This window comes from Bidens hawaiensis, unplaced genomic scaffold (genome assembly GCF_021521415.1).
Source record: "Bidens hawaiensis isolate Kalapana, Puna unplaced genomic scaffold, B.hawaiensis_p1.1 tig00002839_1, whole genome shotgun sequence".
In the NCBI taxonomy this organism is placed as follows: Eukaryota; Viridiplantae; Streptophyta; class Magnoliopsida; order Asterales; family Asteraceae; genus Bidens; species Bidens hawaiensis.
In genome coordinates, this window is record NW_027491153.1 from 2874764 (window position 1) to 2887825 (window position 13062).

General features: G+C 32.4%; 1 protein-coding gene across 2 annotated transcripts; it reads left to right on the plus strand.

Moving 5' to 3' along the window:
* The first annotated feature begins 626 nt into the window (after window positions 1–626).
* Window positions 627–6861, plus strand: LOC143621366 (putative transcription factor KAN2). Of its 2 annotated transcripts, none has more exons than XM_077092808.1 (6): window positions 627–1423; window positions 1685–1761; window positions 4218–4263; window positions 4356–4521; window positions 5303–5363; window positions 6734–6861. In XM_077092808.1, the coding sequence occupies exons 1-6, from the start codon at window positions 853–855 to the stop codon at window positions 6848–6850; spliced, it is 1038 nt and encodes a 345-aa protein (XP_076948923.1). In that variant the 5' UTR covers window positions 627–852; the 3' UTR covers window positions 6851–6861. The 2 variants fall into 2 exon arrangements, with proteins under 2 accessions (XP_076948923.1, XP_076948924.1); XM_077092809.1 differs by having other exon boundaries at window positions 5306–5363.
* The last annotated feature ends 6201 nt before the right edge of the window (window positions 6862–13062 follow it).

Below are 13062 nucleotides of genomic sequence, written 5' to 3' on the forward strand. Positions count from 1 at the left end.
AATGTTTCTAATAAGAGTCTGCCTCTGAATCAGCTAGAGTTAGAGTTTGTTTGGTTCACTAAAAACACACTTTTTAATAGTTAGTAATGTTTTTTAATGATTAAGTTTTAAACAAATACTGAATGATTTAAATATTACTTCTTAATTAGTGAGGCTTTTTGATGATTATGTACACTATTACTAAAAATCCCATATATTAGTTTGAGTAGTTAAAGTATGCAAGAGTGGAATAAGGTGATACACCTACTTATTGTTTTTTTTTTCTTTCAGTTTCACCATGTGTAAGCCTACACCATCTTTCATCGTAACCCTAGCTATGTCATAATCAAGATTTATCAAACAAAAAGATATTAATTCATCATAACCAAGATTTACATACGGAACTTATTAAACAAAAATATCTTATTTTGGTCTTCATTTGATTGTCGCATATTGTTCCCCATATATATAAAGATTAAAATAGTTTAAAATAAAAAGCACTGAATTATCTCATCAATTCCCTTAGATTTCGGATATAATTAGATGCAACTATTTTAGTCATATTTTATAGTAAAAACTAAAATTTAAGAGGAAAAAGTTAAAGATGGTAAAGGAATCAACTCTCAAAACTTATTCACCTTTTTTTTCCTTTTACATCTTTTTCCTCTCTTTCTTTTGTTACCCCCACGTCCACATAAAGAAATAAAGGCACCCTACCCTTACCCCCCCCACCACCACCTTGGTCTCTTCAAGTGTCATTTCACACATACCATATACAATCGTACCCCTTCACTTGATACTGATCTCCAACTTCATCTTTCTAGCTCCATTAAGATTAAAGCAAGAACAAGAAAAAGATAGAAAATAATAATAATGGAGTTCTTCACAACACAACCAGACCTATCTCTTAGAATCAGCCCCCCAAACACACAACCCACTTCAACCCCTTGGAGAACATCAACCCCATCTCATCAAGATCATAACTTGGATTTGGATCACTTGTGGAACAAAGCTTTAAGCTCCCAAAACCACCATCATGGCTTCGAACCTTCTTTCAGACTCCATGCACCCAACCGATCCCATTCTAATGATTTTGACCTAACCCAGATCACAAACACCTCTATTCAACACCATCATGAGGGCTTATTAATACCCATAAGAGGGGTTCCTGTTTGTTACCAAAATACTCACCCTAATTTCCGGATACTAGCTCAATATCATCATCAAATTAGCCACCCTCCAATATTAGATTCTTGTACTATAACTACAAGTAGTAGTTCTTCTTCTTTAACTCAAGGGAATAGTAATAATAATATTGCGCGGTCACGGTTCGTGTGTTCGAGGTTTCCTGTAAAGCGCAGTGTTCGAGCTCCGAGGATGCGATGGACAACTACCCTTCATGCTCGGTTTGTCCACGCGGTTGAGCTCTTAGGTGGCCATGAAAGTATGTTCTAAACTCAAAATCTTGTTTAAGCTTGATTACTGAATTTTTAAAATAAACACTACTACAAAAATTAGGTATTTTTTTACAGATAAATCCGTAGCAAATCCACAGCAAACACCCATTAGAATTTGGTACGGATTTTTACCTACCAGAACTCCGTAACTAATACCTGTTTTTGTATTAGTAAAAAGTAAGAGCCCTATTTTAAAATTGAGTCTTTGGTTTCATTGACTGATTATGCTTGCAAAATGGGCTTATTAGGAGCTACACCCAAGTCGGTTCTTGAGCTAATGGATGTGAAAGATCTCACATTGGCACATGTGAAATCTCACTTGCAGGTAAACTTGATAGCCCTAGCTCTATTTATTTTGTTTTTCATTATTAGTTTAATTACTAGGTTTTTATTTCTGTGATATATCATACACCAATATTTTATTCATTATCAATAATTTATATGCCAGATTGCTTCTTAGTTTAATTAACTAATTAACATAAAATCCACTTAACAAACGGAGGGAGTTGTCTTCTTTTGTTTTTTTGTTGTTTTTTTTTTGGTCAAATATTATAATTTAGTTAGACAAAAATGTATTCTGTTTTGTCGTTAAATTAACTAACACAACTCTAGTGTGTTTGTTAGTTTTTTCCTTTTGTGTTAAGATGCTCTATTTCTATTAGCTTTCATTCCAAATGATCTTGATATACTCTGTTGTCTTTGTCAAGAACTTCGCTGAACGGTATAATATCTTTCTTTGTACATAGTGCAATAGTACATGCAAGATAATGAAAGTAGAGAGAGAGTGGAATACCATATTTAAAAATTAAAATACCATGTAAAATTAATTACAAGGTTTTGGAATTAATGTTAGTGTCTCGATATAATATATATATATATATATATATATATATATATATATATATATATATATATACTTTTTTTGTATATAAAGGTATAACACAGTACATAGTGGAAGGAAACCTTCATATCGAAGTCTTTGAATTTATATCCAGGCAACGACCGGCCTCTTTTGATTTACATTTACTTTTGACTTTCAACTTAATTACCATAAGAACTACTTTGCATTATCAGATAAAAAAAAGTATATGTGTTTTGTAATTATATATACAAGATATATTATATTTTCCTCGTGCAAAATATTCACTCTAATCCTTGTTTTTCTTTTCTTCTCCTCCTGCTACACACAGCTTTCAGAAATCAGCTTTTCTTTTACTTTACAGGATGCATGTTTTTATATATTTATAGTTGTTACATTAATATTCCTACATCAATACGTACATATTGTATGTGCATATATATCATATATACATACACAAAAAGACAAAGCCTAAGAGATGAAGCACAAGCCAAGACAAGTTTACACACAGTCCAGTGTGTAATTGTGTGTATTTTTTAGGTTTGAATTGAATAACAACAACCAATGTTTTCAGCCCGGACCGGAGATCGACCCGGGCGGCTTACCGGGTCACAGGTCGGACCGACCCAGAAGGTTGGACCGGACATTGACCCGGATGACGTCATAAATAATATATTTATTTTTTATATATTATATGATCCATGTTAATGGACTATTTAATGTTTATTCAAAATTTGAATGATTGAATATGTAAAGTGGAGATAATAGTGGACTAAAAAAATATTAGTCTTATTTCTTAACAAATAAATGATAATTAAATATCACTTTCTCTCTACAATTCCCAAATACCCCAACCTTTCATTGAGATAACAAAGCCATATATTCTATACCACTTTTGTAACCCTAAAAATTTAACAGCAGCCGCCACTCACACCATCACTACCAGCTCACATACACCATTGTTCACTACAACTGCTGATAATAGTAATCTTGGATCTGGCATTATTTTAGCTAATCATCTTCTCTTCTACTTCTTTTTCTTTCGTTTTCTTCTCAATCCACAGATCTCGGAGCAACGAGGGTAACCGATAGGGATGAAGCCTCACAGGTGGTGGAGCGACGGTGGTGAGGAGCTGCGGCTGGTTGGAGGAGATGGATGGGAGGTGCGGCTGGATGGATTTTGGATGGATGAGATAGGGTTTAGGTTATTAATGTTATCAATTTATCATTTCTTTTAAAAAAAATACAAAGTTGCCGGTCCGACCGCCGGGTCACCGGGTCCGGTTCAACCGGCGCCCGCGCAGACCGGCCGGCCAAATAGAAAACGGGTCCAACACCCCCCACCCGGACCGGTATTATGGCCGGGTCCTGATCGGACCGGTCCAACCGGCCGGGCCGGGCCGGGTTTCAAAACCATGACAACAACATTAATAATTCTCACCTTTTCAGAAGGGAACTAGAGTTATGGTAAAGTACAGCAAAGGCCATCATTTGTCAATGATATTGTGTATTTATGTCTAGTAGCATGAATGTGGTTTCTTAACCATGGTTAAGTCTAAGGGTAGAATAGTCTTTCACTTATATAGGCATGCAGTCTACAGTAGATTCGTTTTTTTAATATATGCTTTCTTTATGCATGGTCACATATATACATTGTCTGTAGTCATTAATCACGTTTGTAGGTACATGATTCTCTTAGACACATTCACTTATTTTTCACTTTTGATATAAAAAAGTAACCTTAAAATATAATAAAATGTACCAAGTAAGAGAATGTAAATACTAGTATCCTAGATATATATGTATAATATGATTGTTGGTTTCATATAAATTATAGTACTATTCTACAGTAGGTATATTGATGAAAGTGTAAACGGTATGGTATATACGCATGTATAATTTTGTTTAATTTTGTTTTGTAGATGTATCGAACAGTAAAGACGACAGACAAAGGGCTAGTTTCTTCAGGTTAACTAATTCCTTATTCGTTTGTTTTGAATATATTTATCCTGTAATTCGATACTTTTATCAATTTTGTAATGGGGTTCATCATATTTCAGTAGGACAATCAGAAGTTTATGATAGTGGGTCATCTGGTAATCGAGCTGATGATATAATGTTTGACATTCAAAATCAAAGAACGGAATTCTCATCTAACCATGGAGGACGGTCTAGCCTTAATCAAGATAAAGAGTTTATGCATTGTCGTTGGAGCAACTCGTCAAGGTGAAAAATGTTACGCTAATTGACGTTTTAATAACCAAAGTTAGGGTTTCATGAAGAACTTTTTAATTAGTAGGTGGATTAGGATTCAGCCAAGTATTTATAAGCGTCTTTTTGAAAATTCATAAACATATAGACAATTTGCTATTGCTACAAGCAAACACAACAAGTTCACTTGTGCGCGGCAGGCGGACTTCAAAGATTTTGGTGAAAACTTGTAAACGACGGGTTAAGTTTGGTGAAAACTTTATATGGAGTTTGTTTGCCACACTAGCAAACTCCAAAACAAATGTCCCAAATAACTTGAGTTAGCTTGTAGGGATAGTGGCCTACTTAGAAGTACAAGAGCTTAAAAGAAAATCGTTTAATCCAGAATAATAAAAAAAAAACACACTAATTTCTAACTGAATGGCAAAACGTTTTTCTCCTCAGAATCATTGATAAGCAAATAGCTAAAAGAATATTAAATTACTACATGCATCACTACTGTGTTTTGTTTAATTTGTAGCTAATGATCCCGGCCAGTTTGAAAGTCCTACTATATCATCAGAAATAAATATTTTTATCACCTCATATATATGTGCCTTAATTTCGAGCCATCCCAGAAGACAATCTCCCTTTCAAGTGGCTTGAAAAGGGGCTTTAAGGAAAACAAGAAAAGTATATTTAATTTACTCTTGCCATTTCATGAAACAAAAGATGAAAGCTAGCAAAATTCAACCCATCATATCCCTTTCACTGATTAATATTATTCTCTTGTGAAATTTGGCCATTGATCTTATAGCAGTGAAGTTATGTTGAATGGCAAACATGGAGATTTTGAAGCAAGCATGCCATATCTTGAGGTAGATATGCCTTTTCCTTTTATATTTCAGAATAATTGCTCCCCAATCACAAAAGTTACCACACCAATTTCTCTTGTGTGTACAAGAAAAGCATAATAATATATGATTAAGAAAATACAAGAAACGTATTAATTCATTTATCTTAATTGATGATAAAATCATAGATGGGAAATTAAAATGAAAGCAAACACACTCCAAATCTAAGTTAGGTCTCACACTAAGAGTACTATAAACGCACCCGTAGTGGGGCAACAAAAGGGATTACAATGGGCGATTTGTTTTGTGAAGATCGCCCCCGCCTCAGGCTACAAAGGGGCGAAATGAGGGAGGGAATATTTGTCGCCCTTCATCCTTTTCTTTTATTATTATTTTAATGGTATATGTGTGATATATATATACATATATATATATATATGGGGCTACAACACCATTATACGCTTATAACAAAAACTCTCATTTGCTGACTATGCGTCACATATCACAAAACGTCTCATTTTATAGTTTCTCAACTACACATAGCCTAAGAGGTGTAAAAACCGAGCAACATCTACAAACTTTATTTAAGAATTTCATTCATTTCAAAAAGATCTTTAATTTTTTTCACATGTCATCGGCACTTTTTACATTTATTAGTTTATAAATTCTATAAAATTTTGGATTTTACACATTTCAATTTGTAAATTTTACAAAGGTTTACAAATTATAAAATTTTATTCGTAGTATAAGTTTTGAAAAGTGTACAGGTTTTAAAATTTAAAGTTTTTTTATAAAAGTTTACAGATTTACATATTTAAAAAATAAATATAACTCAATTTTTAATTATTAACATATGTAAATAAGACAATAAAAGTTGTAAGATACCACACATTTTCTCTCGTGGGTATCCTTCATATGGACGTAATATCCAAAAACATGTATGGACGCACATAACGTGGACGTCCGTGGCTAGCATCCACCCGTCACGTATAAGGTGTCTAGCTATATGACTTCTCACAGAGAATCATTTCTTATAGTCTAAAAGCTAGCATAATATATCGTGATGACCGGATGCTACTACATTATTGTTTAAAGGTACATAGGCTATGATGCAAGCCTTAATTACCTTAAAATGGCCACTCAAATGGTCGTTTAAAAGTAGGGGCCACGATGCAAGCCCTCCTTCTAACGGCTTTTTGAAAACGGTGTGGGTTTAAATTGTTAAGTGGCGTGTGTGTATATAAGAGGTCCCTTTATATTTTTAGATGAAGAACCATATCAACCATCTATTATTTTGTTGAAATGTTTTCAGTAATATTCATATAAATGTACTTCACAGAGTATAACATAAACATATATGAAGTAATCTTGACTTTTTTCTTTTTATCTTACAGAAGGATATGAATTCAAAAGGTATGAAGAATGAGAGACTATCAGATCAACTAAGCTTATCAAGCCATTCAGAAACCAGCCTTAAGAAGCCCAATCTTGAATTCACTTTGGGAAGATGAGCACAATAGTGTATATATATATATATATAAAAGTACTCATTTTGATATTATTTGTGTTTTAATGCATGGAAGACGATCTAAAAAAAAGAAAAAAGAGGTGCCTACAAGAAAATTAGTAGGGTTTCGAAAAGCATACCCTTGCTTTCAAAAAACTGTAAGAACCCCATATGGCCATATATATATTTATCGTAATACAATAGATTGATCATTGTTATATACGGAGTATAAATTAAAAGAAAATGAGACAACAAATCGATCGATTCCATTTTGAATGAACACGCAATTACTTTCTTTGATTACTATAATTATTTTAATTTATTTTCAAATTTGTGATATGATTGACTCATGACATATAAAGCGTCTTAATCCGTCGGTGGATATATCATATATATAGTAATCCTTCTACAACAATGTGTCGGAAATCTGGTCATAAATAAAGCCTTCACCAATTGATTGATTTTGCTAATATATAGCTAGATCAATGTTATTGATGGATCACTGATAGCTACTTCATTGGTAGATCATTAAAACGAATATTCATAGAGCGTGCACCGACGAATCACCTCACTTACGGATTAACGACATTTTTTTACCGATGTGTCACCAAAGGTTGTTTCAACGACCGTGGAAAACTTTCAAAAATAATTACATAAATAAGTAAAAACATTTATATTTATAGTTTCCAATATATGATTTATTTTTTTTAAATATGTAATAATATTCTATAAATCAAAATAGTCATTTATAAAATATGCCCATACAATAACACTTTTCTAATGGAAGTGGACCGGGTGAAAAGCACGGACGTTAAGTAAAAATATATCAAAATTTTATCTTATTCATGCTGGGTAAGTTACTTGCTCTAACAACATTTCTTCCTTGATATATATAGAGACCGGCGATGAACTTTAATTAATACAAATAAATTTTCTAGTGGTGCTAATTACATTAACACAAAAAATTAATAGTATTCTTAGAGAAGGTTTCATATCAACCAAGTGTTCCTATTAGTATTGGCAGTAGCAGTATCGTCAACAATAGCATTAGTAGCAGCAATTGTAGTATTAGTAGCGGGAACAGTGTTAACAATAAACTAGTAGTAGTCATAGAAATAGCAGAAGTGGCAATAAGTCTCGAGAGCATAAGTAGCAGCAACAACAGTAGTCGCAACAGCAGTAGGAGAAGTAGTCGTAGAAGTAGTAGCAGCAGTAGCAACATTAGCAGTAGCAATAATAGTCTTGGGAGCTGAAGTATCAACAGCAATAGCAGTAGCAATAATAGGAGTTGTAGGAGAAGAATAAGAGACAACAATAGTAGTAGCAATAAGAAGAGTAGCGGACTAGCAGTAGCATTAGCGATAGTAGCAGCAACTGGAGTAATAGGAGGAGTAGCAATAGTAGTAACGGTAGTAGCAACAATAGGAGTAGTCGGCCGGAGTAGCAACAACAGTTTTAGTAGCATTAGTAGGAGTAGTAGCAACAACATCAATTGTAGTAGAAGCGGACACAACAACGACAACAAAAGTAGTAGCGGTGGTGGTTGTAGTGGTGATAGCGGTAGAAATTGTAGATAGATGGAAGTTGGATTAAAATTATAGATGAATTGCTTAGAACTTGAGTTCATTCTGTATCAGTGCTCGAGTTATTGATTTTGAATTGCTTAGAGCTCAACATATCTTGATTTTAATATAGTAGCCAAAGATATCAATTTCGATTTCCAATCGCTCATCAAGTATGTGAAAGGCTGCTACTCATAAATTCGGGAAGATTGAGCATCGTCTAATCACAAAGGGATCTATCAATTGGGTTTAGAAAAGGTTTATTGAATTTAATTAAAAATGTAAAAGGTCTTTTATGTTAGGGATATTGGATTTTAATGGTCAAAATTTTGGCATATTGGCCGATATTAATCTATACTTAAGAAATTCATTACATTAATTCCAACTTTTACTCTATCGGCCTTCATTGAGCCTTTTTCTTAACGGGAACTAACCCGGTTAGTTTTAGAGCAAAATATATCATTTCTCCAAGTTGAGTAAGACAAATGAAAATGTAATTTAACTTAAACACTCACCACCACGGCCGCCACCACCACCACAACCACCACCACTGCCGCCACCGACACCGCCTTAATGTTTTTTTAACCAATTAAGAAGATAGAGCAATTGGTAGGGTGTTGTTTTGTTGGATCTTGAGCCGCTGGGGGTCACAGGTTCGACCCCCCGGCCCCTGTTTTTTTAAAATCAATTTTTGAGAAAGGATATTTAATATATTTAATCATTAATTTATGTTATAAATATTATAAAACTCATATTTGATTTATATTTTATTAAAACGAACATATAAATAATCATTTTTTTGGAACTTTGGTAAAAAGCCGTATATATATGTATATATATATTAGATTATTATAAATTGATAAAGGGTTAATATTTTATAAAGGATTTTAAAATAAGGATATTATTAAGGTTAATTTAAAATACATATTATAACCTTGTTAATTCACGTATTAAAAAATATAGTTCAAGTTTTTTATAAAAGATCATATTTTACATAAATATTATTATTTATTATATATTATCTACAATATTTATTTAAAAGATATATTTATTAATAAAAAGAATATATATAAACACTAAGTGTATTTTTAGTTTAAAATAATTATTTGAAACAAATCTCTTTATATAATCTATCCGGGGTCTTATAAATATTTATTTAAAGTCTTTTTATAATTAAATAATATTATTAACGATAAAACTTTGATAATGAAATTTATAATAAATCTTTGTAATATTTAATTTTCGCAAAGAACACACTCGATCATCAAATCCCGAACCTCTATATAGTTTTAGCCTCGTTATTCAATTCATATTTATTTTCCTCAATTATTGTTACTTAGGATATCTCGCGGCATTTTCCCGAAGAGCTCAATCTACCTTTATATCTTATCGAATCTTTATTGCCTCGCTTATTTGCTAAGGTGAGTATCTCACTCCCCTCTTTTTACTCATTTTTACTGTTTTGGGACATATGCATTCGTAGATATTTTACTATTATTTAATACTCAAACTTGTAACTGTTAGTCTTGTGTGTTTAACAATTTATATCCAACGTGTTATATGCTTATTTGCTTTACTTGAATACATGTTGGAGAGGTCCAACATATTCTCGGACTAGTATTATCATACACCCATCGTGTTAGCCATCGTTCAGTTCATCAGGCATCGAACTTACCGACAGCATTATTTACTTGCTCATTGGTTAAATTGCTTATCTCACTTGACACAGTTTGCTCTTTTTAATTATTATTATTATAGTGTCTTAAATCTGGTGTTATACTCACTCAATCTAGCATTGACAAAACCTATTTGTATTTTTAACGCATATACAAGTTATCACATGATATGATTATCAAGATAGTTTGGAGTCACTTAAGATTGCATGCTAGAGAGAAGAAACAATAATTTAGATTTTATTTTGTCTTTACTTATTTTAATAATATTTTATGTACTATGATTATTTGAATTTGTTGTACTATTTAAATTGGAATAATAGATATCATAAATTTTAATTTTGCATGATAGTACCTTGAGAGCTGTGAGCAATCAGCTAACGCCCCGGCATTTTCGCCTTAGGTTGGGGTGTGGCAGTTTTGATTATGCTACATAGAATCATATTGTATTTCATTCATAATAAGAAAAACCAAAAACGTATAAAATTTTCTTAACATGAATAGATTAACCGACACAAAATAAATGTATATGTTTATTTGTTATTACCCTTTAGTCAGAATAACATAATTGAATTTGGCTTTTTTAATTTCATTATATTTAAATTTATGAAAATTAGGAAAAAAAGATTTACGTAGATGAACTAAAATCAATTAACAATAAATAAAAAAGCAAACTAAACTAACAAATGTTGATTTGTAACTCCTGTTATATTTATTAGTTACCAACTAAGAAAAACCGAATAATTTACTAATATGCCCTCGTATTTAAATAAATTAAAAATTAAAAGAAAATTTGTTACCAGTTAGAATCCATTCTCACACTTCTCGTAATAAGTATCTCTTCTCATTTGAACCTAATCACACACACACACACATTTATATACACATGTGTGTGTATTAAAAAATCGTACGTGTCGCTCTGTAGTTGCTCCTCAAGCCACGATATTGCTTGATTTGTGATTTGATGCATTTCATGAGTTTGACCCGAATTCGCGGGGTGTGGGTCTCACTAAACCCGGATATCCCTTATGGGTTATAACATCTCATGTGTTTGTGAAACCCTTTCATAATCAAACAATAATTTATGTGGGTCATGAGTCTCACCAAACCCGAATAGCTCTTAAACGGGTTATAACATCTCATTTATTTGTGAAATAACCTTTTAATCATCGAATAATAATTTTCGCGGGTCATGGGTCTCACCAAACCCGGATAGCCCTTAAACGCTTTATAACATTCCATTAATTGTGAAACTCTTTCATCATCAAATCCTAAATTAATTTCTCTCCTTTAAATATTCTTCGTCGTCGGTCTATTATCTTCATCATCAGTTAACTTTCGATTACCAACCACTATCGTCAACCTTACGTCTCATGCATCAACCGTCTCTTTTTCATAAGATAAATATTTGTGTTCATATTTGTTAGATTAAAAAAAAGCAACATGTTCGTGTTTATTTAATAAATTTTCATAATAAAATAAAATGTGTAATACTAACCACATTCCTCGTGGATATGATAGTCTATCTATTAATTAGGTTTTTACACGAGAAATGGGTCAAAACCTGCCCGAGACCTATTGTATACCAAGGACTGGACTAAACAGTGATGGTCGGGTGTGCTGGTATGGATCTCATTATGGGTCGGGCGGGACAGATTTTGTGGGGCTACTACTATTTTGTTGGACTTGTGGCTAGATTTACAAAACAAAACAAAACAAAGGAAAAAAACAATTATGTTGAATGGATAAATGATGAACTGTTAACACAAATGGTTGCAAAATAAATGTAACTTACGAGGTGCCAAAACACACACACCCACACAAAAAGGATTACTCGTGAATTGCCTATATAAATAATGAACAAATGGTTACACACGAATGACCATTTAAGATTGTTACACCGCTTTGAACCACAACATAAACAGTTATTAAGTAAATATTTTATTATTTATGAATAAAGTTTTCCAATCTACATGTTTTGTACTTTAGTATATGCTTTAATGTATAAAAATATGTGATGAAGCGGTTTCAGGAAACGAAACTACAAACTGGCGGGCTGGGTTACGTCAAAACCGACTTTGGGCCAGACTGGTTTTGTGATGAAGCGGGTATGGTTATAAACTGGTTTAGCAGGCCCAAAGCTTTTTTTTAGACACCTCTAGTTATGATCATTTACCTTAGTAGACTTTTATAATCGATTCTTGTTTTCAAGACCATTGTGTACCATTTCAGGTTAGTTATCGGTATTAAGTCCGAGAAATTTTTGATATTTGCAGCCCATATTTTTTCAAAATTACTTTTAGTCTAACAATTAACATTCAAACTTGTGAACTTTAGGACTATTTTTTAAAAATTGAGTGGTTTTGCATTATCTTTTAATATGGATTAACTTTTGGATTATTTTTTGTTATGAAATCATTTAGTTTTAGGTTATTTTTGGATTGAGGTTACATTTATATGAAATTATAAGGTAAACTATTCAACCGGTTGAACCTTCGGGTATAACCCGGTTCAACCGGTTGTACCATTTTTTAGCTCAATCCGGTACAAGTAAAATACCGGTTTTTAAAACATTGGTTAACACAATAACACATGTTGGCTGCTGGCTAACATTCAATTAGGTCTTCCATGACAAACATTTCACTGAATTTGTATGTTAATCAGCAGAAGAATTAACACAATAACACTTGTTGCAATGATTTTTTTTTCTTTTTTTAATTTGAAGAGGAATAAAAGAAAAGCAAACAAGATCCTTCCTTTAAGCCAAAGAATCGCCATAACCACATTCTTGCTTCCCTTCAAACCAAAACCCAAGTTGGTTACAACTTACAACAGCTGTATCCACATGTTAATCCCATTCACAAGCATTAGAATATACAATGTGCTTTGATTTGCAAAGAAACAAGATATTAAAAAATGAGCAATTGCAACAATGTGGTTAAAAAATATTTGCATTTATTTTGCTACAAAAGAACCAAAGA

What these genes read in the sequence shown, in the direction of transcription:
- LOC143621366 (XM_077092808.1), top strand. Translation starts at nt 853, where the DNA reads ATGGAGTTCTTCACAACACAACCAGACCTATCTCTTAGAATCAGCCCC. An exon ending in GCTCTTAGGTGGCCATGAAA is followed by an intron (nt 1,424 to 1,684) that starts GTATGTTCTAAA and finishes TGGGCTTATTAG; the next exon opens with GAGCTACACCCAAGTCGGTT. An exon ending in CAAGCATGCCATATCTTGAG is followed by an intron (nt 5,364 to 6,733) that starts GTAGATATGCCT and finishes TTTATCTTACAG; the next exon opens with AAGGATATGAATTCAAAAGG.